Source organism: Accipiter gentilis, chromosome 31 (genome assembly GCF_929443795.1).
Source record: "Accipiter gentilis chromosome 31, bAccGen1.1, whole genome shotgun sequence".
NCBI lineage: Eukaryota > Metazoa > Chordata > Aves > Accipitriformes > Accipitridae > Astur > Astur gentilis.
In genome coordinates, this window is record NC_064910.1 from 16,681,446 (window position 1) to 16,708,780 (window position 27,335).

At 40.4% G+C, this 27,335-nt stretch overlaps 1 protein-coding gene across 5 annotated transcripts in view; it reads left to right on the forward strand.

The window, feature by feature from the left end:
* The window catches only part of TBL1X (transducin beta like 1 X-linked), a 204,579-nt gene that overhangs the window by 162,512 nt on the left and 14,732 nt on the right, over positions 1 to 27,335 (forward strand). For 4 of the 5 annotated variants that reach the window (XM_049834655.1, XM_049834658.1, XM_049834656.1 and 1 more), the window contains 7 exons: positions 1,827 to 1,972; positions 4,810 to 5,059; positions 11,553 to 11,685; positions 20,353 to 20,494; positions 23,385 to 23,448; positions 23,555 to 23,652; positions 25,201 to 25,261. In XM_049834655.1, coding sequence (XP_049690612.1) covers positions 1,827 to 1,972; positions 4,810 to 5,059; positions 11,553 to 11,685; positions 20,353 to 20,494; positions 23,385 to 23,448; positions 23,555 to 23,652; positions 25,201 to 25,261 — 894 coding nt within the window. Of the gene's footprint in view, positions 1 to 1,826; positions 1,973 to 4,809; positions 5,060 to 11,552; positions 11,686 to 14,020; positions 14,091 to 14,689; positions 14,905 to 20,352; positions 20,495 to 23,384; positions 23,449 to 23,554; positions 23,653 to 25,200; positions 25,262 to 27,335 lie in introns of those variants that run through there. The other variant, XM_049834659.1, reaches the window with a different exon arrangement.

Genomic DNA, 27,335 nt, shown 5'->3' on the forward strand with positions numbered 1-27,335 from the left:
GACGCAGGCCGTGTGTGCTCAGTGCTTGATTTCTTCCTCATTGTGGTGTCCAGTAATGTGCTTACATGTCCTACAAAACTAATAACAAGGGAAAAACATTGCCCCGCAGATTGCTGTTTTGGATGCAGCAGGAGGTCCAGCAGCTCATAAACTAGACCAGGACATAAAGAGCAGTACAGGATAGGAATTGGACCAGGGATTAGAGAAATGATACTGCAGTTTTTCAGGTGGTTTTTCCTGTGCTTTATTTTTATGCCTTGTAATCCTACATAATTCTGCTCATAGGTGGACCCGCCACTTCCTAAAAAGTGTCCAAAGCATCCCACCATCCCCCAAAACTGGGGGAGTACCAGGAAGGGAAGGTAGCGTTGGGAAGGCAGAGGATAGAGGCTGTTCCCAGGAAGAGGAGAAAAACACTGGCAAAACAAAACGTGTAGGGGGAGAGAATCATAGAGAAATACATACCTTGGTTTCAAATGTGGGAGGCATTCTGTTTCTCAGCTTGTTTTTGCTATCTATCTATGATCATAATTGAGCTAGCTGCAAAAAGGATCTTGAAAACAGTTTGAGTGAGAGAGAAAGCATTACTGTGGAGCGAGCCCAAAATCCCGTCCTCCAGCCCACACATAATTGGACATTGCAGTGATATGGGGGAAATCCCTTAACGGACAAAACTATAAATGAAACTACTGTTGACAAGGGGAAGAGGCGCAGCTATATTTAACGGAAGGATTTTCATTTGAGAGCTGCTTTCTTTTTCTTCCTTTTTTTTTCTTTTCTTTCTTGTCTAGTCAGTGGAGACTGTGAGGGCTCTTCCTGTTTGAGACAGTGCATGGGTGGTTTCCCCAAGGCTTTTAATGTTAGATTAATGCTCTGGAGACAGTGTGGTGATAAATGGGTTCCTACAGTTATATCTACATCCTGTTCCCCCTTCCCCCTCCCGCATCTGCCCCTACGTACAGTCACCCTGCAGCGCTCGCCTTCATACCCAGCAACAGTTTTGAGCAGCTTCAGCCAGGATTTAAGGCACCACTCTTTAAAATCTGGCCACCAAAATTCTTTAATTGTCAGTGCCGTCACCTTCATTACCCCTTACTTCTCAGAAAATGACAAAAATTATACAGGGACGAGAAAGACTTCTGGTTAAAGGACGGGCCGCTGCACCGGCTTGTCGTCTGCTGCTTGGCAAATCCCAATTAATTACTTTTGCTATTATTGTTCACTTTCAGAAAATAGATTTACAGGAGTGGCCTTTCTGTTGTTTCACATTTTAATGGGAATGCTCTGCGCATCTTATTGTACCCGGCAATAAATGAGCAGAGGATTTGAAATCTCTTCCCTGGTACAAGGGAATGGCTCCCCTGTGTCAGCTGCATCTATGCCTTGATTTTATACAACTTGCACACTGATCGGAGTTTAAGTATTTAGCTTCAGCAAACACCAACACTGAAATACAGCAAAGGAAATGAAGATTTGAGGCGCTCTTTTTAGCTGGACCTGCGCTTGTGGCGATTCTTATTTTTTATGTGTTTGATTTTGCTTTCAGTGAGTGCAGTTCTCTGGCTATTTTTCTCTGCGTGCGTTTCCATTTCTATACGGCTTCCCCTATGTGTGCAGCGTGTAGGCGAGGGGGCTGGGCGGTGGTGGTGGCAGGGTGGTCAGGATGGCTCTGGTTAACCTCCCTGGCTCCATGCAGCCAGCCCGTGTCCTTCTGCTTACGCGGCAGCGTCTCTCAGATCTCGGAGCAGAATTATTTTTAGCCCTTGAAGGTGTATCTGGCTGGTGCATTTAGATTTCATGTCATGGCTTCCTTTTCCTGCTCTCAGGTTTCTCCCACTCGGCCTTCACCTTCGGTATTGAGAGCCACATCAGCCAGTCCAACATCAACGGAACACTAGTGCCACCTGCCGCACTCATCTCCATCCTCCAGAAGGGGCTCCAGTATGTGGAGGCCGAGATCAGCATCAACGAAGTAAGTAGCCCCGCCAACAAAGTAAGTACGCCCGCCAGTGAAGTACGCCCGCCAACGAAGTAAGTAGCCCCGCCAACGAAGTAAGTAGCCCTGCCACCACTGGCACAGCTAGCACCACTGACCCGGCATGCCGGGGCTGGCAAAGCGAGGCGTCCCAACAGCCCAGGGATGCAAGCCACCGCTCTGTGGTTTCTCGTGATCTGGTTTAATTTTGTTCCTTATATTTTGTCCCATCCCCAGCAGAAAGCTGAAAAGCTCTGAGATCGATACGTATTTAAATTTTTAGCTGTGGCATTTAGGCCTTCTTTGCGCTGCTTACGTGGATTTTATGGTGTTTCCACTACCCCAGTCAACAAATCCGGGGTGCACAGATTCTTGCAGCTAACAAGAAAATGCATCTGTGTTTACAGTCTTGCGTGTTCAAGGTCACAGCGGAATTTGGCAGGAAAAGCCTGCAGTGTAGGTTAAAACTTCACTCCCTGACACCTGCTAGCAGGCAGCACTGCTTGCAAGCCATGAGAAGCCTGATCAAAAATCCACGGAGGTCACTGGAGAGCTTCTGTCTGATTTCAGTGACTTTGGCGCAGATCGTTTAAGACCAGGGATCATCCTCTCATGTACATGGCGAAACAGTTGTGTGTAAATTCTGCCCCTGGCTGGGGCACTGGTTGTCTGTGAGGATTGTATGAGCAGCCACAAAGTGTCTCTGTTCTCTTTGAACTGCCAAGGGAAACAAAGAGGGGATGTGGGAAAAGCCAAGCATTTTTGCCCTGCCAACCTTAAAGGCGTGATGCTTTGAGAGAGTGAAGCATGACAGATAAGCAAGTACTGCATTACAAAATATTTACCATAGATACTCATCATTGACAGAGATCTGTAATAAATATTAATACATAAAAAGCTGTTGTGTTTTCCTCTATAGCTGAATGTAGCATGTGAACAGCATGGGTGAGAACAAAGGAATATAAAACAGAGAAAAGGTGGTGTTGTTTGCTACGTGTAGTTTGGAAACTCATTTGTTTTTATCGCTAACATTCTGTGCAGTTTTCTTTTTATGACTCGATACCGTGTTTAAGAGTTGCGTATGTGTCGGTTTTTAATTGGGGCAATGACATTTGACATTTGTGCCAAGCTGCACTTCGATGCAGTTGTAATAACAAACCAGTGTTAGAAATCCGTCCCAATTTGCTGCTACTTAACATTTTGCCCTGTGCCTGAAATTGGAGCTACACAGTTAGAAACTTTCAGCCATGAACAGCACCTATCGGTTCAGGTCTTATGACAGCTGTAGGGGTCTGCTCCCGAGCATCCAGCTTCAGAACTGGCCTCGGTTGAGAGAACAATCTAAAAATACACGTTGTCACCATTAAGATTTACGTTGCTCTCATCGTGGTTTGATTCTCTTCAAATACGTACTGTTAAGTACATTACAGCAAAGCAAAGGCCGTTCTTGCTACGTCTGAATGCCAGGAAGGGTTACATACATGCTTCTGTACGTGTTGCGTCTCTATGTGTATTACTCAAAAGCAGCGAGTATCAGTGAGTCTGTAAACTAATGTGTATAAAATTTAAGTATTGTTTGTGATGTGTTAAAGGGCAGTCATGGAAGTAGTCCAGTGAGCAGTTTTACAGTTAAAAATGTAAATGCCAAAATCCATTGGCAAACATTTTTTTCATTGTGTAGCAAGGATTTGAGCCAGGATTCAAATAAATGTCTGTAGAGACATTTACGTAAAAAATGTTGAGGAGGAAGAGAGCTTATATTTTTCTTCTCTAATGACTCTCCCCTCCTTTTCTTCCCCATGAGGGAACAAATATGTATTATCTTAATATTGTAATTGTAAGGGGTAATTCAATGACTAGTCCAACAGAAGCATACTAGTCAGCCAAATGGTTATTTTTCTTTATTGCTATCTGTTGAAAATTATATTATTTCCCAGCTACTTCATCTATCCATATCCTAATCTTATCTGCTATTCCTCAAACACAAATCTTTCACTGCTGGGTCTTGAAAATTTCAAAGAATTAAGGGCAGTTTGCAGAAGATCAGTAAAATGGCACTTTACGGAGGCTACTAAAACCTTTTTCCTATATTGAAGATAATAGGAAAGTGAAAGTGAAGTAAAGCTAAGTAGATACAGCAGTTATTGACCTGAGTCTGTATTAAGTCTTAATAAACAGCCCTTAAAGGTTAACTCAGTTGTTAAACCTGAAGCCTAATTTACAGAAATCAAAATGAAATCCATAACTAGTATGAATAAAACTAGCGGAATACAGGAAAAATAATGGTAAAGCAGTCCTGTACAATTAGCTACAACTGGTGGTACTGGATTGATGAACGCCACGTAAGAAACCACTGAATTTGTGCATACATCTTATTTTGGCTGAGGTTCATTATTCATCAGCTGCTTCCATTTCTGTGCCTCTGCAAGTGCAGGAAGACAAACAATTCAACCAAAGTCTATTTGCTTTTGTTGTGGCTTTAGCCATGACTCTTTTTTTCCAAATACAAAACACAGAGAAACTTTCTGTCATCAGGCAAACATTGTTTTTTTCCCCAACATAATTTTTTTGCATCTGTAAAGTGTTTACGCCTGAATTTTCTATAAAATTACAGTAAATGACTTATTCATCAAACAGATTTCTAAGTGGAACATGAGTACCACCGTCTTGGATCTGAGAGAGACGGTCCGTAATAATGTGGCACTGTTGGTTTAGTCAAAGCGCAGTATCTTCACACAACATAGTTTTGTTTCTTTATGTCATTACCTCTTTGCTGACCTTAAATGGTGAGGATCCTAAACTTGCAGTTTCACTTCTGCTCTTTTTCCCTGCAGGATGGTACAGTATTTGACGGCAGGCCAATAGAATCACTGTCTCTGATAGACGCGGTGATGCCTGATGTTGTTCAGACCCGGCAGCAAGCGTTCAGAGAGAAACTAGCTCAGCAACAAGCCAGTGCAGCGGCGGCAGCAGCAGCAACGGCAGCAACAGCGGGAGCAACGACGACTGCTGTTTCCCAGCAGAACACACCAAAGAACGGAGAAGCCACTGTGAATGGAGAGGAGAATGGGGCACATGCAATAAGTAAGCCAACCCATGCAGCTGCTTGCGACTACTGGGCAATTGAGTTTCAATAATATTCTTGTACTTTGTTGGTCTCTGCAAGGCAGTAGAATTCGGAGGAATCATTTCGGGAGGGTAGCGTATTTCTAGAAAGGCTGCTGAGTAAAAGTCATGTTTCACGTCACAGTGCTATGTTTTGGTGGTATACTCTCAGAATCCAGAAACTTCAGATATCTTCAGAATTGCAAGTTGAGGACAGTGTCAAGAAGTGGAGCTGTATGCGCGCTCTCATTTTGGCCAGGCTAGGAGGGAGGCGGGTTGAGAGTCTGGGACCCACAAGCCATACCTGTGTAAATGAAGCATGGGCAGAGCATAGCCTCGAGCAGTAACTGTCCTATGATCATCCATAGCCTTGGCATGGTCCTTGGCACTACACCACTACTTGGACTACACCAGCTATCCACTCTTGAACAGCGTTGCCAAGCACGGGATAGGGAGTCACATGTGCCAAGGACCCTTCCCAGCAGACAGCTTGGATGCAGCCAACCTGTCTTGAAGGCACAGAGGAGAGAGTTCCTCGCCTTTTTATTTAACAGCACATGCTTAGTCATACAGTCCACTGCAGATCTCTGATTGAATGTCTTACCTTCCCAAGATTTCCTTCGTCTGTGGGAACAGTCAGTTCTCAAGAGCTCTGAACTCACCTTTGTTTATGGGTGGCGGTGGGAGGCGGCACTCGTATCTAAAGTCAGACATAGAAAACAAGGAGTCGACATACCTGCTTGTGTGCCTGGATCTTGACAACTGTGCCAACATCGTGGGGCAGATACGATTAATGGTTCAGGTTTCTGTGTGCAAGCTGTGTTAGGGCACTGGCTAACTTCTGCCATGAGACCTTAGTGCCTGATTGCCTTCTGAGGAAACTCGAGAGGAACACGCATGGCAGGCTTTGTAGGAAGCCCCAATAGCTCTTTGGCTTAGACAGGTAACAGGTCAGGACTGTAGTCATATAACACATTTTATTTGATCTGCAGAGGAGATACCTTTATCAGTATCCATCTTCTCTTTGATCTGAATAGATTCCTCTGTGGGTCAGTGAGAAAAATGCTTTCAAACCAGGTTTTTCTTCAGAGGATTCCAGTTAGACAGGATAGTTTCCCCTAATAAAACTGCAATTATTTAAATTACATTTTTCATTTCAGAAAGCAATTGTAGAAAAGTTCTGAAAAAAAAAGAAAATATTAATCTGCTTTTTGACTACAGATTGCTTATGTTTTACTTCCAACTGACCTTTTGTTTTGAAATTGAACTTCTTTCATATGTGAAAGGGTGCAAACAGAAATGAAAGCACTTTTAAATGTATCAAACGCTGATATTTTGTTTGTTGACACTTTCCTTTCCTTTAGCTGATTTGTGAAAATTTGGGGGGAATGTCTTCCTGTGTCAGGACCAAAAAACCCCAAATTCTTAAGGTAGAAAACTGATTATCAGTTCATCACTAATACAGAACCAGTCAGACTTATTTCCTGCTGATCTGAAGAAACACTCATACTATGGTATTAATAAAAGAAAAGCCTTGCAGATCTGTTCAGATGTATGACCACACTCTAAGCCTTGATTCTCCGATCTGCCATTTTTATTATTAAAAAAATAATCATTCTCTCAGCAATTTGTAATAGAAGGATTTTCATGAACAGTTGCAGGCCTTCCTTGGAGAGTTGAGGAGGAGAAGTCCTGTATGACTTAATATCATCCAATAGCTCTGTCTGGAGCAGGATGCAAGAACATGATACCGTGTTGTCCAGTAAAATTTCGCAGGGGTAAGGTATGTGTCAATGAATGAGATTCCACCAGACAGCAAATTTCAAAGCGTTAACTGTGGCTAAGCAGCCTCCCAGGCAGACAAGTTAACTGAGCAGCGGCAATGGGAAGACAGAAAGTCCTCGAGGAGTAGCTGGGCAGCCGGCACGTGCTGTTGACAGCTGTTCTTGTGCCAGGTGGTCGTCCTGGGTGAAGAGGTGAGCTCGGCAGTTTAAGGAGAAGGAGGCCTTGGAGAGAAGCTGCTGAGAAATCCAGGGGTAGCCCACTCTCTGACCCGTGTGCCTCCCTCGCCTTGGGAGGACTATAACCTTTCTGTCTGAGGCATTCAGAGGATATCAGCAAGGGGATGTAGCCCAACTCAGATGAGGGTTATACAAGGGAGATGCACACAGAACTGGCAGAGGGTTCTGCAGATGCGCTGCAGAACTGGCATTCTCACCCTCGAACAGACCTGTTTAAATAAACTCCAAGAGATCTGCCTCCATGATTACCAGAAACCACTAGAAATAAAGACTAACAAATCTAGCTGGCAGTTTACTGGCTGGGTCTGATTAACACTTAAAATTGTATTTCCCTCTTTTGTAGTATAGTTAGAAAAAATATAGTTACATTAATGAAATTGCAAAAGGGTCATACCCTTCCTTTTCATTGCTTATGCGGGGCAAACTGTATATCCAGCCTTAGCTTTTCCCTTATCGCCACATTCAGAGTCTGTTTAGTCGAGGATAGACTAAGGCAAAGGGTCTGGCAAGAGCTTAGCTTAGGTCAAAAGGTTTAAGGTAGGATTAGACAGAAGTTTAGGATAGGATGTAAAATAGGTAAGGTGGAAGCTGGGAGACCGGCTGGGTAGAAAAGACTGCTGATACGAAAGGTGTGAGAAACTTCCCAAACCTTCATTTTCACTGTTGTTGGATTCCGCAGAACTGGCATATAGTGGGATGGGTTTGGATAGTGTGCTAGTCCTTAGTCATATCTGTCATAAAAAAGCAGGATGGGGGGAGCAGGTGAAAGAGATGTCTTTGGGAAGTTACCTAGTTTGCATTTATTCTGACATGGAGTTCGCCCTGACACTATTAAGCCTTCCCAAAAAAGTGTTAATATATTTAATATATTTTTTTGTATGTGGTGTTATCAATATAATATGATAGGGTGATTTGATTTAAGAAAGGGAAGAGACAGAAAAAAAATCTAACAATAACAACAGTTTGAGGTGCAGATTCAAATACTAAATAAATAAAATCGCTGCCTTCTCTTGCTGCTTCCTGAGTAGTGTTTTCAGCTTTGGGTCACATTTAAAAATTAGTAGAAAAAATAAAAATTGGCCTGTAGAAATGGAGCCAAACTTTGGAATGTTTTCCAAGTCAAATATTTTTAGTGTCGTTTGTTTCATTATATTTGCAAGGATTGGCTTGGGTTGAAGAAAAATAAAGCTCTGGAAAAAAGACTGAGCCCAGTTCATTTATTATAACTTCAGCCGTAAAGAACAACTTCAGTGAAAGCCCTGTCAAAGATTTAAGTGAAAAAACACATTTCCTAAGAAAAGACAGGGTTAGCACTGCTAAGATCTTAAAAATACATCTTTTTGTAATTTGGAGGAAATAGAGTTAATATTACTGGTATGTTATATTTTTTTTAAAAAAGCTTCATTATAATAGTTTGGGGGAATATGACTTCTAATTTCCAGTGATGGGGTTTTTAATACATTTGAGGAAAAAAATTAGAATAATATAGCGTAGACTTAACCAAAGAGTCTCTGGCCTTTGGAAAATGTTTTGTGTTAACATTTGGGCAGAGTCCTCCACTACGTGACCTGCAGACTTCAGTTTTTCACCTATGACGGTCTATTGCACTCGGTAGAACTGTCCTCTCTTTCAGAGACACCCTCAGAAGCATTCTTTGTGCAAATGAGGTCTTAACCGAGAGCTTTCTACTCTGAAGATGCTTTAAGAAAAAAGAAGCCTATTCTTGATGGTTACTGTATCTTACTTACCTATTTATTCTCATTCTCCATGTACACATTGTTGCTGCATCCATAGGAAAGCCAAATTTTCAGGAGACCAGGGCTCACAAGAGCTCGTGCTGTGTAAGGAGCTCAGCACTCTTACGAGGGTGCTCTCTTGTCCTCAGGGGTTGCCACAGTTCTTTGTTGTTACCATAACCGTATCCATTTTATATTGCTAGTGTCTATATGAATCTGAGAAGAGCCTGAAGCAGTATCGGAGACACATGAGCTGTCCCGTTTGTTCAACAGGGCATTTTAATTTTTGTGTTTAATAGTAACACTAAATATGAACGTTCCTGACTCCTGGTGAAAATAGGAAGAAAACATACAATGTGAGCATTTGCGAACGATTTCTGAAAGACTCCTCATCTTTCCCTCCCTTTTCCCCTGAACCACCAAAGCTATAGCGTCAAAATCATTACTGGAAGACAATAGAAAATAATCCTGCAGGTATTTCATTGCTCCCAGAAGCCAGTCAGTCTTGCATGTACTAATGCAGGTATCAGCCGATCAAGGTTTCTTTTTCACAGCATGACTGTTTGTGGGGGTTTTTCATAGCAGTTAATAACATTCAAAGTGTGTATCTAGGTTCCTCCATCTGGCCATGTACAAATGAAACATATTTCTAAGTATCAGATGGCCTTGCTCTGATAGCACCTTGTGACTCTGGGACCTTGGAGTAATGCTGTTTCTAAGCTGTCATTTGGTTTTATTTGAGAGTGAAAAGCAGCTCTGCCTTTAGAGCCAGGCAGGTAACAGTAGGATCGTATGTGGTAAGAGTAGCATCTCATTTAAATTTTTCAAATTATAACACTTGAAAGCTCTTCTTGATTTACCCCCAGCTTCCAGCTCACACTGTGAACAGGACACAGATGAATGCATAGCCATTACCATGCTGCTGTTTTTCTCATGAAAATACGCTCTCAGCCTGGTGATTCTGTGCTGTGCTGAGAAATAGAGGATTGCAAGTTCTAGACTCGTATCTTCTGATGGGTTTTAATAGTGCTTTGCTCATCATTGCCCTGATTGCTGAGAATAACATATCAAAGTTCCCAGCTGCTAGTGTCAGGCTAAGTCTCGAGTACTAGTATATCTTGACAGTATTAATTTTAGCAGTTATACACATAGGGAATTATCAAGCACAGTGCTTAAACAGAGACTCAGCATAGGTGTAGATTTTACAAATAGGCATTTGTAATATGTTTAGTTTTATGCAACAAGTCCATAAGTAATAAGTGTAGTTAAAAATACAGGTATTTTGAATTAGAAATGCGAGCTGTGAAACCACTGTTAGTTGTTTTCTAATTTTGCTACTCCGTGCTATGCTACTCATTGAATTACATGCGAATTCCATTCCATCTATGGCATAGGTATGGCACAGACATAGTTAATAGGGTACCTAACCAAACATGCAATGAGAAGTGCTACTTGTGTGACTCAGCATAAATTAGGCAGAGCAAAACAGGGTAGAGGGTAGAAATCTGGAGATCTTCCTTCTGGTGGCAGTTGTGCAGCGTCACAGTCTGTTTTGCCAGTCGATGGGCAATAGCTCAGCGGAGCTTGAGTATCAGGACAGATGGCTGATTTTAAATGCCATAAACATGTGGCAATAAAGGAGCGTAATTATTCCACTTGTGAACCTATAGATCTCCATATGTGATTAAAGAATGACTAACTAAAAGACTTAACCCAGGAAGAGAACTTGCATTTTGATCAATCGGAGCAGATCGGCTGGCCAAGGCATTGATTAGATCACATGAGGTTGCCTTTCCCCCAGCCTGCCAGCTGTCCGCTCTGGGCTGTGCTTTCTGCGAAATGGGCCACGCTTCTGTGTGTAACATCTGCTGTTGCAGTGTGTTACCTGTCCTTGGTTGGTGTCTTGTTCGCTGAGGATAATAATCTTGCGTTGCTGCCAGGAAGCGTAGTTTGGGCCGAATGAGGAAGATTTATACGGAAGCAATGAAAATCTGGAGTGGAAACATGGTTCATGATGCAAATTGGAATGAATTGCTGCCACTAAGAGGAATTCATCATTTTAAATTCACTTTTTTTTCCTTAAGGAAATGAAAGAGCTTTATAAAACAAAGTTACTTAGACTGCAGTCTAAAGAACCCCAGAATTACAGCAAGAAGGTTAAGTATATCTGTGCCTCAGTTGGTACCTTTACATATATTTTGATAGCCTTGATAAGATGATCACTCACTGTTCCCCTGCCGTGCTCAGGGAATTAAGCCCCTACTTGGTATATTCTTCATCTGCGAGTAGCGCACATGTTACTTACAGGACGCTGTGTAAGAAAAAGTATGTGCTGTACGTTACTTTTTTTAAAAAACAGCATAAAGCTTTTCTCAAACCTGGCAGTCTGCTACTTTAATAAATCTGTAAGTCATTTTTAACAAAGCCACCTTCAAAAAAAGAAAAATATACTGAAATAAATGCTAACTATTCTTTGGAAGAAAAGCTACGTGCATTTATACAAAATATTTTGGGAAGCTCTACATTTTGAGGAAATACCATAAATGTGAATCATCATAGGGAACAAAATAGAGTAATATGGTCAGTGACACAACACAGAATATTATTTGTAGTGTATACGTTGCTGTAAGCTTTAGGCCATGGGTAGCCTAAAGTCTCTTAAAGCAGACCTAACAGCACCTTGCAAACTACTTATTGTGATATATCTCCTTACAGATAATCATTCAAAGCCAATGGAGATTGACGGGGATGTTGAAATTCCTCCTAACAAAGCAACAGTCCTTCGGGGTCATGAATCAGAGGTGTTCATCTGTGCCTGGAACCCTGTCAGTGACCTGCTAGCATCTGGGTAAGACAATGACTGAAACCAGCTGCTGCAATTAGAATGTATTCAGAGATGCAAGAACTTGCAAGTGTATACTAGGGAAGAATGAGTATTCTTTTCACTGTTTTTTCAGCCTGAAGCTGTTTTTTTCAGCAGTACTGTACCTATGTAGCAGTTAAGTAATTATAAGGTGATGCAGAATATGAAGCATTTGCACATTTAAGATGTGCGCTCTGTGGCCCTGAACACGCATACATTTTTTTAAAGGTTTTTAAAATAACTGTGGATAATTCTCAGAGTATTTGAAGTTCATGTAATCTACTGCTCTTGGTTAATGGTTCACATTGGTGTCTCGAAGTCTGGCATCCATGTTTTCTTTTTAAAAGTATGGAGACTCTAAATCAGAGTTCTCTTTGGCTATGTCTGCGTTAGCGTGCTGCACAAACAGGAGTAGATCTGTAGAGCAACACTACTGTGTGAGGACCTTATGTCACCACTGTTCATACAGGGGGGGCTTCAGGCTGGACCTACTTTTGTCCGATGAGCTGAACATTAAGGAGTGGTTTGAGGGCATGTTTTGGTTGAGTGTCATTGGAAAGGAGTCTAGTTTGCGTTCTGCAGGCCTGCTCAGCAACGGCAACCAAAGCATGGCAAGTGGGACAGTCAGGAGACTGACTTACAAAAAAGTGCTTTTGATCCAAACAAAAATGCTAATGTAAACATACCCCAAGAGCTATATACAGACACTGTTGGAATCTGTGTTTGTTCGTGTTTAAAGTTAAACCTTAAAATGAAGGCTAAATTTAAGAAGTCTAGCTGGGAGCGTGAAGGAAAGCTGATACACGTTAGAGATAAATGGGTCTTCATCACTTAAAGTTGCTTAGCAGTATCAGAACACATTTCTTACAAGGAAGAGATTCCCTTTTTTGTTTCCAGCTTTTTTGCAAGATCATCAGAATAGTCATCTTCTCTCTGTTGACTTAACACATGAAAACAAGGAATTAGAGTGCAGATAGGAAACAGTAAATAGAAGAAATAAATACCAGGTTGGATAAACAGCACAAGATCTCTACACGAGTAAAGACTGAAGTTTCCAAAGAATAATTTCAGACGACAAACTGGATTTTTAGAAAACAGAATCTTGATGAATATGCTTCATTTCTGTAATATCCAGGCCTGATCGTACTTTTAGCATCTGTAGCACTAAGTATCTTCTTTTACTAATTTTAAGTGGATATAGTGATAGAATTTGCAAAAACTGTATGTAGGGTTTGGGGATGAAAATCTCTGGGTTTCAGCTCTTTTTTTTTTCCATAGGCTCAGTGGGTCTTCTGGTTTGTGATAGGGTCCCTGGGTGACCCCATGATAGACAAGAGCAGTAATAGCAGCCACGCTCCTATGCCATGCATTTGCTGTATTTTCTGCTAACAGTATTCCTCTACCCACTCAGTTTTCTAGTGTCTCAGGCGATACTGCATGGCAGTACTTATCCCTAGCAAATGATTATTATTAAGAAGGGAAGTCGTGATCATTAAGGTCAGTCTCCAGTTAAAATAGGCAAGTATAAAACAGTTATTTCATGTGGATTGTCCCTTCCCAGCATACAGTTGAGTGAGCCATAAAAAGAGATTTATTTAATGTATAAATAAATAAAAATTAGGATTGACAAATGTGGAAGAACTGTAACATGATACTACTTAATCGTCCCAGCTGAAATCTGAGAGTATCTTTTCAGGGAAAAATAAGTGAATCAAGGGAAGGCAAAGAATCTGTGATGTGCAGGAAATGTTACTGCCTCCATAATGATTTGTAGATCAACATCAAATGATCCTGAATAAACATGCTCCTGTACTACTCCTCTAACTTTTCAATGTATGCCTAAATGCTTTGACTACCCATAGATGTTAAATCGTGGCCGAGTAGCGAAGAAAACCTCGAAAACTAAGAAGAATTTAGTTAACCTCATTAAATTGTTTCCATGGTTGTTTCTTATTAAAGATGAAAATCTAGAGAAGGTTTCGTAAAATCTGGAAGAGTTTTCCTGCAGTGGAGACAAGCTGAATTAGAATTTCACGGGCTGTCTTGAGAAAAACAGCTCTCATATTTAGGATCATTGAAATAAAGGGACTGTATTTGTTGATACAATAGATCTCCTTTAGCCCTGTCATCCTAAACAATATACTATTTAATAATAAACTTATCCATTATGGTATTTATTTGAATTCTATGGAGAACAGTCTGCAGGTGATCAGTTAGTACACCCACGTTATTATCTAAAGGACAATCGGTGGGGCAAAAGGATACCATACAGAATTATTCTTTAGGGACACCTGGTGGCGCCTGAGATGAAGTGAAGATGCTGCTTTATTCTGGAGAATATCTGCACAGCTGAAATTAGGCATCTGCTCAAGTGCTCTGTCCCTCCGCAGGTACCTACATCTCTCAACTCATTACATAGGGAGTTAAGTATAGGCGCTCAGACCTCAGCTGTTGGCTTTAGCATCGGTAACTCCTTCCCAGTATCTGAGTCACCGCTCTGCCAGTGCTTGCCGTACTCGAGTGCTTCCCTTGGATCTGTGGTTTGGAGTCCTAGTGTGCATAGTTTAAATGGTGGACCATTTAATAAACCAGAGTATGTACTGCAGCGTCTGAAGAACCAGTGAGTGTTTAACTTTGCTACAGGGTGCTAAGCATTGGTAGATGGATCCCTGGGACAGTGATATCTTACGCAGCTTCGGGTAAACCTGGAGGGTGATAATCAGAACCATTACTCAGAAGTCTAGGATAGAGGAGTACCATCTCACTATCCCTTCAATTAAGCTTTACCTTCAGTGTAACAGGTCTTTCTTAATAAGCTTTGCTAGTGATTTTGGAAGCACATAAATACATGCGTGGTTATAAGCTTTGCTACTGATTTTGGAAGCACATAAATACGAGCGTGGTTAGAAAGTACAGTCAGGTGCTGTGTCACGTGCAGACTAATGGCAGTGCAATGAAAATGCGAACAATCCATGTGCGTCTTGATCAGATTTTAGCCTGCTCATAAGAGACAAAGTATGTGATGCAGTTAGCCTTCAGGTGATGCAGCAGCGAGTGCCTGATGAAGCTTACGTGAGTGAAATGGCATAGAATGCACAGAAGAAAATGAAACTGAAGGAAGAGAGCTGAGTGACTGATTATGCCACTGCGCAAAGAAGCGTTTGAGATGACTGGTATAATAACAGTGCAAGCTATCATCTACAGGTAAACTATGTGTTACAGCACCAATTAAACAAGGGGGAGAAATTCAGTATGCTGAATCTACAGTATGCTGCCGTTCTATTTGTCCTTTACAAAGTAATGCTTCAAAAAAGAAACCCGCAGTTAGTCTGATGCACAAACACTGAATTGTTAGATTCTGTAATAGCCATATTGTGCTGCCCAGTCCGTAGTTTTCTTCTGCTTTCCCATCTGCCTGATAGTACCCATCTGTTGTCTTCTTAAAAAAGGCATATAAAAACCTAACTATTAAATAAAGGAAATAACACATTTGTTCTGTTTATAAAGTGCCTAGCACAATCGAATCTCAATTCCTGGCAAATTATTTTCTTCAAGCCTTGTTACACAAGCAATAAATTTTTCTAACAATTAGCGGCAGTTTAGACAGCAACCTGATGTAATCTTCAAAGCACTGAAAGAATAATGCAGGTTCGCAACCTAATCTGAAGCAAGCTGTGTAAGGGGATTTGTTTGTAGAATGAATTACCCTAAACCAGAGCATTGGTTTCCAGATTAGTGAGTATCCCACTGGTAGAAAGGGATCTTGATATTTGATGTCCCACCTACCAATTGCTATGATTTTTAGGGTGTGAAGGCTAGCAAAGGAATACATACTCTCTGGACTTTGCAAAGGGCTATTTAAACAAAAAAAAAAACAAAAAAAAAACAAAACAAAAAAAAACAAAACAAAAAAAAAAAAAAAAAAACAAAAACAACAAAACAGTGGACACAGGAATTTCTCTGATCAAATAGCCAGAAAAAATATATTCTGTAGGTGCTCTTCTTCCTCCGCCACACCCATAACCCTTGAAGTGGAGGATGGAGCAGACTAGGAATACCAGTAAAGGCTATCAAAGGCATGGCTGTCACCAGATGCCTATGAGAAGAATGCTTAGATGTTTTGAACAGAAGCATTGTAATAGTACAGTAAAGTGCATACATACAGCCATGTAAAAGGATTAATTACCCTTTATGAAGGAAATCAACATTCCAAAACAAGTAGTTGCATACAGTGTTTTGGACAGGTTAAAAAACAAAACCAAAAAACAAAGTAGGTGCTTGGCTAAATCTCAAGATTTGGCCATTCCCAACCATAATTCCAATTTTGCTCTTAAAAGCTAATTGTCTTCCTCTTCAACGACTGATTTCTTCCGTGAGATGTCTTTCAGTATCTAAGTTTTAATTTTATGACACATGTAAATTGTTACAGATGGTTATGTTCCCTGGGTAGTGCAGAAACCCATTACGGCTACGTCCGCATTAGTAAACTAACCATGCCTGGGAATATTCCGAGACACTGAGGCCAACTGGCACAGAACGGCCGGTGTCTGTGCTAGCAAACGGTCCTGGCTGCCAAACAAACTGCACGCTGGGAATCGTCTCTGGACGTTGTAACCACCAAGCCATGCCCAGGAGTTATTCAGAGAGAACATCAGGGCCCGGAGCAAGAGTGCTAATTAAAACAGGCCAAAATCTGGCCAGGGAATAACCTATCAGTTTTCTAGCATAGGTCATCATGGTCCAGTGACCCAGAGTGTTCCTGAACATGCTTGAATTTCCCAGTATGGAAGCGGACGGACTGTGAATGTCAAGGCTGCTAGAGCCTTGAACTCCAAAAGCTTTTCCAGTTGAATTTGGGATGTTTCTGTCAGCGTGTTCAACTGCTGCTTCCGAGAGCGCTCTCCGTTCTGTTACGTCCCGCCATGCCCTTCAGGTAATTCTTGTAGCTGTGAAGCAGAGGGACCTGGCCTCATTCCCAAAATCCAACAGTAGGTATCGTTGCTTATCTTTGCTGATCTATCCCGGCCTCTTTCACACAGGGGAACTTGGTCTCTTGCAGAGTGCTCCGTGCACCTTTGCTCTCCGTAGTCAGCAAAATAATTAGCCACGAAAGCTGTTGTCCAGGATCTTTCAGTTAGGGCTGTCTCTGTCAGAATCAAGACAGGATATTTCTAGGCCCTCTCCTGTCATCATTGGGGGTTTTATATAATACTTTGTGTTACTGCATTTCTCATATCAGTGGTTTAGGATCCACTGAGAATTACCTTTCTGAATAATCCTTTTGAATTAGCAGGTTGAGGGGGTTGATTTCACACATCGCGCCCCTAGTCAGCGCCAGGTGTTAATTCTGCTAACTCTAAGTGCTTATTCATTAGCAGGTGACTTTATTGGGGCCAGTTTCATCATTGCATCAAATCCATTAATGCAAAGCCGTCAGCTGTTAGGCGAGGTCCGCTTGAATAACCTGTTGCAGGGAGCAATGTTGCAGAGTCGGTGGGACAGAGATGTCCCTCTGGATACTGCCGAGGCACTTCCCTCTGCTGACTGCCTAGGAAGTGTAAGTGCTTACTTTAAGAGACCTGCTTTATTAAGGAGAAGTTAGGTGTGTATATTATGAGGAGGATTTTCCTTCCCTTTATGCTTTTAATAATCTCTTTTAAAATAAACTAATCAAAAGTCTAACCTGTTTGAGCCAGAAGTATTAAATGCACATTAGCGATATTGCATATCAAAATAACACTGATTATAGGACTTGCAGCTGAAGATTAGAAATACCAAGGTTCAACAACCATCTTGCAAATTTCCTTACCCCCAACTGCAGCTATTTTAACCTCCACGCTGACAGTTATGGAATGGAGATTTTATATGTCACAAATAAAATTCTGCAAACATTTGTCCGTCTTGATTCATGATTATACTGGGGCTAGAGAGCATGAAATAAAATTCTTTCAGAACTAGCCTTCCTAAAATTTGGCAGTACTCTACCATAGTGCAGAACAGTATACCTATTACTCAAGTGTTCATGACTTGCATGTTGGAATGAGCTGCTTTATCATGCAGATAGAAATGCTTCTGTGGGCTAAGGAGATTAAATATCTTTCTGAATTGTGCTTGAACTATGGTCCTCTAATAAGGCAGGGTTCACTGAATCATTCAACAGAAATCGGAATACTTTCCAGAGCAGAGAATACTCTTTTTTTTTTTCCCCAGCAACAAAAGGGAAGACACACAAATACCCCTGCCACACACTGGTAGGCTTATAAAGCCTCTCTGCAGGGACACATAATAGCTTATGTAGCCTTAGGAAGAAGAAAATGGAAAAACAAAATTAAAATACTGGAAAATAAGATTGCCCAAGCATTGCCAGAAAACTGACTAAATAAAACTGTTGAAAAACAAAACATAACCCTTTTAGAACTAGCAAATAGGATATTGTGTTTGATAGCCAAGTGACTGAGTACTTTATTCACAGGGTCCAGTAACAAACTGGATTATTACAATAAGGGCAGGACTGGCCCAGAGTCTTACATAGTGGAGAAGCCAGCACTGAAGGGCTTTCCTACTTCGCATGTTAACCAATAGCGCAAGCCTATGAAAGACTTATGTTCCCATTATTGTAAATTATCACAAGTAAAAATTTATTTTCTAGCCAATATGCAAAATTGTTGTTCAGTTTTCCAGACCTCTGAAGAAATAAGGAGTTATATTACAGTCATAGCTCTGTATGGTGGCAAAAATTATCCTGATTTGAACTATTTCTTAGTCACTAACATGAAAGATAGGTGCCAAAAATTAAAGAATGGCTGTACAGCAGTAGCTTGCGGTTAGGCTGGCAAAGCCCTGGCCAGCCATTACATCTCAGCTTGACTCCAAGGGTTCAGAGGCGGTGGGGCACATTCTCCAGGCGTGCCGTGACCCAGCATTGCTCAGAGCCGCTAACACAGGCAGAGAGGTTTTTGCTTTTACAGTTGAACTGTTGTTCATGTAAAATGTGGCTAAACTATTGGTAAAATAATAGACAAAGATAATCAAGTTCGATACTTGATTGGTCAATATTTGCACTCAAAGACACGTCAAGTGTTTAAAATTTGCCTGGTACTTCTAGTATAAAGAATTAAAATGTTTTATTAGTAGACCAGAAGAAAAATTAATATTCTCTTGCAATGGATTTCCTTTTCAGTAAAACATGGCTTATCAAAGCAAAAATGGATCTTGGGTTTTTAGTCTTCAAAGGAAGACTTTTTCTGCTTGTTAGTGTATAGGAAAGGAAGTTTTAGTCACGACTTTAAAAAAAGAAAAAGCTAACAATGAAATTTCATCTAGACTGTATGAATTCTTGGAAATACAAGATAGATCCTAATTCTACTCCAAGATTCTACTTACTGCATGTAAATGAAAATTGCCCTCTGGACAAAACAAGCAATCCAGGGTACTTTGATTGTTTTGGTTGTTGTTGTTATTGATTGTTCAAAAAAAAGCGGCGGAGGGGGGAGCAAGAGACAAATCCCAATAAACTAGAAAGCGCAGTATCTTCCACCCCGTTGCAAATTGATTTCTGACCTCAGAGACATTTTTCATTGAAAGAAAGATTTATGCAAAGTGAAAATAAATATATTCTTTACGAGCAGATTATGATAAACACTTTACTTCCTCCTCACAACTTTTTCTAAACAAAATCAGAGTTTCAGCCTGGAATACAAACATCTCCCTAGAAGAGATTCAGTCTGTAAAAAAGATGAAAATCCTGATGCTGTATTTGTCTCGCTCTATTATGTCGATAGATATTTTGCCACTTTTTCAGACAATGTGGGCTAAGCAGCCAAGCTACAGACAGCAAAGGAGCCTGTAGACATGAATTTAAAAAATGAAATGGAGGCGAATTTTAAAAATTAATTTAAACTACCTTTCTACTTTCCTAATCTTGAGGTTCTGTACCTTGATTTAATGCTGAGAGGCTGTTTTGCAAACAGCTTCTGCCAGAGGCTGTGTTCTGGTCTGTCCTGAGCAGAAGCCCCTTATGAAAGGGCCATGGCCAAATTAAAGGTGGCCTTAAGTTCACCTCCTGCTCCCGCAGTAGGTGTCAGAGGAACGCGGGCAGGACCGGGGAGGTGGCACCGCAGCACCTTTGTCACTCTGCTCGAGGTCCCCTTCCCCAAGGGTGCTGCCAAAGCGACCCTGGAGGTCCTGCCACGCCGTGGTCAGACCCTACCGCAGCACCGGGGGAACACCAGGGCCTCGGCGAGCCGTTGGGAGCTACTGGGACTGCGCACCCTTTTGGTGGGCACAGCCTTTGCTGTCTTTATTGGGATCTCCACGGCGTTAACGTTTGTCGTGCGGAGTTCCCCCAGACTGTCTCGGTTACGGCGATACCGACTTCAGGTATGAAGTGTGAAATGTAGAGAGCAAGCAAATGTATTTTAGGTAAAAATGCTCTGAATAAAGCAAATTATGATGTGGATGCAGATGATCTGTATCATTTAAATTTGTGTTTGCATTTTTTAAAAAGTATACAGAGTGCAGGAAGGGTTGGAAAGAAAAATTACTTTTTAAAGGCTGTGAAGTTCTCTCAAAGAAAACAGAAATAGAGGTTTTTCATTGTTTGCTGGGTCGCCACCAAGAGGAGTTTTCATCTCTGCACAATTGCTTTTATAGATCCGGAGACTCAACGGCCAGAATATGGAATCTCAATGAAAACAGCAACAGTGGTTCCACTCAACTAGTTTTGAGGCACTGCATAAGAGAAGGAGGACACGATGTCCCCAGCAATAAGGATGTGACTTCATTGGACTGGAATGTAAGCTAACTTCAAAGACTGTGCATGGTTTTTAACTGTCTAAATTTAATTCAGAGGCAATTACAGCTGCTGCTTCATATCTTTTATATCTGAGGTGACCAGAGCTCTATCCTAAACCTACTGACCTCTTGTTTCAAATACTCATAATAGGCTGAACTTTCCCCTACATGCTGTAATTTTCCAGGGCTGTTGCCATCTTCAAGCTTAATAACGATGTATTTATATCTCTATTTTAGGAGCATGGGTAAAAATAAACTTGGCTAACTTTAAGAATGAAGATTAAACAAGCAATCTATGTAGTAGTGAAGCCTGATTAATAATGTATCTGCATTTCATAGTTACTTTATTTTGGCACGTAAGGAGATACAAGCACCAGCAAAGCTTTTTCCAAAGTTGGACTATCAAGACGCTCTTTCATTTGAATTATGCTGTGCATAGCAAAACATGTTCACGTTATTGTCTTTGTCTTGGTAGGCACATGTGTAGTCATTCTCTCTTTACCTACCCACCTTCTGGGTGGAACTGTCTTGCCCGATTCCTTTTTTACTTTCATCCTGCAAAACCTTCTGTCTTAGATAATACGGTCCTGCACAGAGAAGACTGAAGTGAGCAGAGAGGACAGGTATTGTTAAGGATCCCCAGTGTCTGGGCAGTTTTAAGGCTGCTTCATGTCTCCTTTCTGCCACCAAGCATTGTAAAAAGAACTTACAACACCTTGCAGGAACCTTAATTAATTTTGAGATCACTTGCGTTCTCTCTATTTTGCTGATATTAGTACAGGCAGAGTGATCACATTGGTCTTGTTTTCATAGGAAAACAGATTAAAAATTAAGTACCAGAAAGGATTCTCCGCGGTTACATACAGTCTCAGTTGCTGGCCAGAGACCAAGATTTGATTAATCTTTACGGCAATATTATTGTCCTTCAGGTGAGCTAGGTGCTTCACAAAAGTAAAAGATAAGGCCACTGCACAAATCAGCTTACCCTATGTATTTTATACTTGACACAATGCAAGAAGTTGGTGAATAGTACAGAAAGCAGAGGGAGGTTAACAAAGCAATTAAAGGTAAAACCCAAGAATATTCATTACTCGTTTCCTGTGGATGTCACGGTGAAGAAAAATAGTTGGGAAAAACTGCATTGAGTAGTAGGAAAAGAGTAACTGAAAGAGGAAAACATGCAAAGGTGCAGAAGATTTATGAGAAAAGTTGTCCAAAACATATAGGGCATCCTCTAGTATTTCCTGTAGTAGTTCCTTGCCTTTACAGACCTAATTGATCACTGATACTTCACTTGCATTGTGCTAGTACTTAATGTAAGGAAATGTGCCTAATTTAAACACTTGAAGTGCTTCCAACTTACTTAGAATTTTCCAAAGAATGTGAATTACCAACAACAAATTTGGATAAAGTACATGTAGTCCCTGAGCTTTCCTTCCCTTTTCTCTGTTTGCTTGTATCATCTTTGTTCTCATTAGTGGTCCCAATAAGTGTGTATCACAGTGAAGTTGGCTTAGGTTTTGATATTTTTCCCCCTACATGGTTATACATTTGAGTTAAATCTACAACTGCTCTGACTCACTGCTTTTGGAGGGTTGGACCGGACGTACGTTTCAAAGGATTATTTTATGCTTTTTCCTAATTTTCTATTCATGATACTAGAAATGCCATCTGCCTTTATTGTGTATTTAGAACCACAATATTAATCATATTTCACTGTGAAAATTTCACACTGGTGATATTAAATCAGTTCTTCTCTGGTTTATGTGATTCATGTTATAATAAGAAACATTATTTCTAAAGGCCATATTCAGATTATGTCCTTTGGTACCAAGGATAGGATTCAACTCCCTTAGATTTAAACATCTGAACAAGTCACCTAGACTCCTTCTAAGTCAGCAGAAAGAGAGACATGTGCCTTCGTGGTGGTCTGGACAGATGTCTAAAGCAAATGGGATCATGAATTGCACTCCAGAGGTTTGTGATGCTCTTAGTTATAGAGGGAGACTAGGTTACTCTCCTAAACTAACTCCCAGCTTCTGGATGCCTGGAGATAAATGGGGTGAATCTCACTCCTAATCCAGGTGCTGAAATGTTAAAGACTAAATGCCCAGCTCTAACAGTACCTGTCTCACCAGATTGCGGAGTCAAGTTCCTTTTTAATTCCTCTCATTCTGGCCCAATAACTCTTAGCATCGTTGGCTGCACAGCAGATATATCCTTCCGTGAAGGTCTTCCTTCAGCACAACAACATGTAATTTGCTGATTACAGTTCCTGGGCTTGCTTTCTCCTAATTGGGACCCATGAATCCAACTTTTCTCAGGCTATCCATCATGGTACTGTGCCTCTGAGCATGTGTGGGACTCTGTGTTCAGACAGGTAGGAAGCAGCTTCTTTGGTGGTAGATGGCATTCGAGGTGTAACTGTGAGTGTAGGTGGCTTAGGTGTTTAGGTCCTTCTTTCAAGTATTGGTGCCTGAATTTCACTCAACTGGGATTTAGACAGGATTTAGATGATCTGTTGATGTTTTATAGGCTCTTTATGTCTAAGAAGTAGTATCTGTTTGTTATCTGGAAGAATCCCATAGAATTTGTTACATCTTGTTTTCTTTTTCCAATCCTTTTGATTAAATGACTCGTATCTGATGGTGTAGCCCAGTATTTCACAGTATGTTAGGGGGTTTTATTTCCTCTTTGCTGTCTGCAGTAATAACCTTTAGTTTAAATCATAGTATAATCTGTCTCAATGTGTGGACTCAGATTTCCCATAAATCACAATGCACAAACCTTTAAAAAGAAAGAAAAGAAAAGGAAAGGAAGGGAAAGGAAAAGGTTGGTTGAAACAGATTTCCTCTAGTATCGACCTTTGCCATTTGTATATATCCCAACAGAGTGATGGAACACTATTGGCTACAGGCTCGTATGATGGTTTTGCAAGAATATGGACAGAAGATGGTAAGTCAAACAGAAACAGAAACTGTTGTTAAGCATCAAACAACAGTGAACTGTAATTTGGCTAATTTGTAAACAATTTGTAATATTAACCTTTTCTTTATTCCAGGTAACCTTGCAAGCACCTTAGGTCAACATAAAGGTCCAATATTTGCCCTGAAATGGAACAAAAAGGGGAATTATATTTTAAGTGCTGGTGTTGATAAAGTGAGTTTTAAAAATACATTATTCTGACATAAAAATGTGCTGATTCAGTGAGCTTGTGCTGCTGAATTCCATAAGATTATTTTCTTCAGGCATCCTGGAGAGTTTACTTTTCTTTAGTATGTTTTAGTGTGCGTTGATTACATTTTTGAGGCTGCATAAGTGTGTACTATTTTTATGTAAAAGATTGTACTTTTAAAAAACCAACTCCATTTGCCCCCTGTGTAAAATTGCATCTTAAATGTGTCTCAGTTAAGGAAAGAACTGCTTCCAGTACTTATGGTTGTAGTTTTATCAACTATTTCCAGAAAGGAAGTGATCTTAAAGACAGTGCACCTTTTAGCTCATCTAATTATTAAACCACTTTTATTTGAATGAAATATATATGGCTTCCTATGCAAATATGCAAAAAAAAGGGTAGTTCTGAATTCAAAATCAAGCAAGACGTAGTTACAGCTGAGTGCATATTAGAGATTAAAATGAACAGATGACCGATGATGACGAGCACAAATGCATTAAAACTGAAACTGAAAGTACACAGCATTCATCTTGCCTAACTTTCCATATCTAAACATTAGATGTGTATGTCATCCTTGGCTTCCTTTACAAAATTTGGAGAGAAAAATGGCACTTCCAAACGATGGGTTGCATGGCCTGTGTCACAGTGAAATGCACTGACAGTGCTTCTCTCCAGCTGCTGACAGAGGCAGTCTAGGGAAACTAGCTCAGGCTTGTGCATCTGATTTGTAGGCTAGATGAATCCCTATATTTTCACCTACTTGTGAAAATGGAAACTTAGTTTTATTCCTTTTAATACTGGCTTATATTCAGCTACACTTGTCTTCCAATGATAGTTCCATTATTCTGGCAAACTTATGCTCCCAGTAACAGCAGTGATTCTGTAGATGATCCATTATCAGCAAGATGAGGCATCCTTAATTTATTTTCTGGAATCATAAACTCCCAATAAATTGAGAATTCACTCAGAAGGTGGTATTAAGCCCTACAGAGGAGTTGCTTACGTGTGCTGTGAGTATGGATTAAACCTGTTGTAAGCAAGTTACACTTTGGTCTGTGCCACCACAGTAGCAAGAGGTAATATGTACTCTGCTGCTAGATAAACATTTCACTTGGTAGATTAATTGTTAGAAATGTAGTATCACGTAGTTTTGGAATAGAATTCAACTTGCATCTTTGAAAAGGGGAAAAGTCTCTTATTTGAAGAAGATGACTGAAACAGCTGTAACAAAATACTTATTAAAAATGTGTACTGCTGTCTTCTAGCATTATTCAGAGAGAATATGCCCATTCTTAGCAGTTATATTACTTCCTTTGTAGGCGTGATACTTCTTTATCTACACTTAGATTATTATTCTGTAATATTTGGAAGTGAGTTCTGTTTTTTCAGCTGTTCAGCACACAAGGCTCTCTGCAGTCAATAATTTTATCAGTCCATCTTTTAGAATTGCTCCTCGGCGAGGGTGGTCTCTGTTTATTTCCTCTGAGCTGAACAGTCACTAATCTTTTTTTTCCCCCTTCCTTCGGATGCAGACAACAATAATTTGGGATGCTCACACAGGAGAAGCTAAACAGCAGTTTCCTTTCCATTCAGGTAATTTCTGCATAACTCTTGTTAGTAAAATGAAATGCAGTTTTTAATTTTGTCAATGTAATGTATCGTTTTATAAAAACCTATCTGCCAGAGAGAAGTTTGAACGAAGTTTTTTGTGCTTTGACTATCCTGAGTATCGTGGCTTGTGGGTTTATTCTTTTTTCAGAAAGATGGGGTTCTGTGAGAATCAGCTTTGAAAGTCAAACTGATTCTAGGAGAGGATTTAAACACCAGCCGTGTCTACCTAGCTGAATGATTCTGTCATTACCTATGTGCTTGAATACTACCAAGTGGTGATTTATGAAGTGACTTTCATGGAGGTGTCTGGTATCTCTTCCACTCTTTCTGCTCCTGTTACAATGAAGCTTACTTGAGACAGAAGCAGCCAGATCTCTCATGCAGCTTGCATTCATCACTGCAAGCACGAAGGTCCTCAGCAATTTCTTAGTTTTTAATTTTGACTTGAAGTTCTTCAGTATTTGCTTTCTTTGATTATCAGAAGTCAGTTGCCAACCTTGAGTTTCAAAACCTTGCTGCACCAAAACCTTACTTGGATGGTCCATTTGTAGATCTGGTCTGCTTCAAGAAGACAGGAGATGCCAGAGACACTAAGTAATCTTGAGTAACAGGCAATCATTGACATAATCTTAAATTCACCTGAGACCAGACTGGTAAGATGATGACTGAATTCATGATCCAAACTGGATAAGCTGTCAAAGTGAAGAATTTTTGAGGGGCATAGTCAAACAGAGTTTAAAACCACCAAAACTTTACAGATTCTGATGCTAGAAATGTTCATCTTCCTGTGTGTTCACTGTAACTAACCCAGTTTTAAATACAGCAGGCTTTCGCAAGGTGCATACTGGTGTTTAAAAACACGTATTTTGCTACCAATTTTAAAACATTAATTTGCACATGCTTTTCAACTCAATTTCTAGTTGTTCCCATTCTCACATTTTCACAGAGTTATTAATATGCAGTAGCAATTGAAATGGTTATTCAACAGAAGACAGAAAGTAAGTCCATGCACACAGCAGATCCATACTCTGCATTTTTGTCACTCATCTTCTCGCTTATTAATGCAACTGTCAGTTTGGAGGAGTCAGTGTCTGCTGACAGATTTTCTCACTGTGGCATTTATTTATCATAACTGTTCCATAAAACCAGACTTCGCACTGTATAGTGATGTAGTTAATGAGACACTTAAGCCTTCTCATCCCTAACTATTTATTGATCTAAGTAGTTGTGGATTCAGAACTTGGTTGCCCCTTCAGAATCACGTTCACTGATGTGTAGCTGTCTTAGCAGTGATGTGCATCAAGGACATATCACTCCATTCCCCTTTTAGCAAGTTGAAAACGTAACTAGGTCTTCCAATGCAATATGCCAATGTCCATCTGCATTAATAGATTTGTTTTAAAATTCTTATTATGTATGCTCTTTGTCTTTGGACCATAAGACACAACTCAAGTGGAAATGTGGAGAGGTTAATTCTATTTATTTCTTTTTCTCATTATTTCAAGTATGTTTTCATAGGGAAGTAAAGCATTTAGGTATTAAGGGAATTGCTCATAGGCCAAAAGCTGGAGTCTTTGTCCTCACAGAAGTCTAAAGCCACACAGACCTCACCTTGTCTTCTTTGCATCACTTATTCGCCAGAACAAACTAACAGCAAATTCCTTTCCATATCTGGAATCCGAAAACCTTGTCTGCACAAGGATTAAAGGTGACATTTTAACAATTAAAAGTCTAGTCTAGACAGAGTACAGTTCCTTTAACACATACTTGTGTGGCATACTTCTCTGCAGACTTCTTTGAAGTCTGGGGATAGTTGGCCTGGGAATAACATAAATTTTTTACTCTCAGCTGCTTTACAACAACTTGTGTAGTTTACACCCATATGGACAAAACTGTCATCTTAAAATACATAAGGAAGACTCCTTTGTCTAGGTCTTGAAGGCCTCTCTATCATTGATGTTCCCATGTACCTTTAAGGTTTTATGGTCAAAATATGTACGGAAGTGGATAAGTAGATCTAGGGTTTCATTATTCTTTGCAAAACTATGAGTCATCA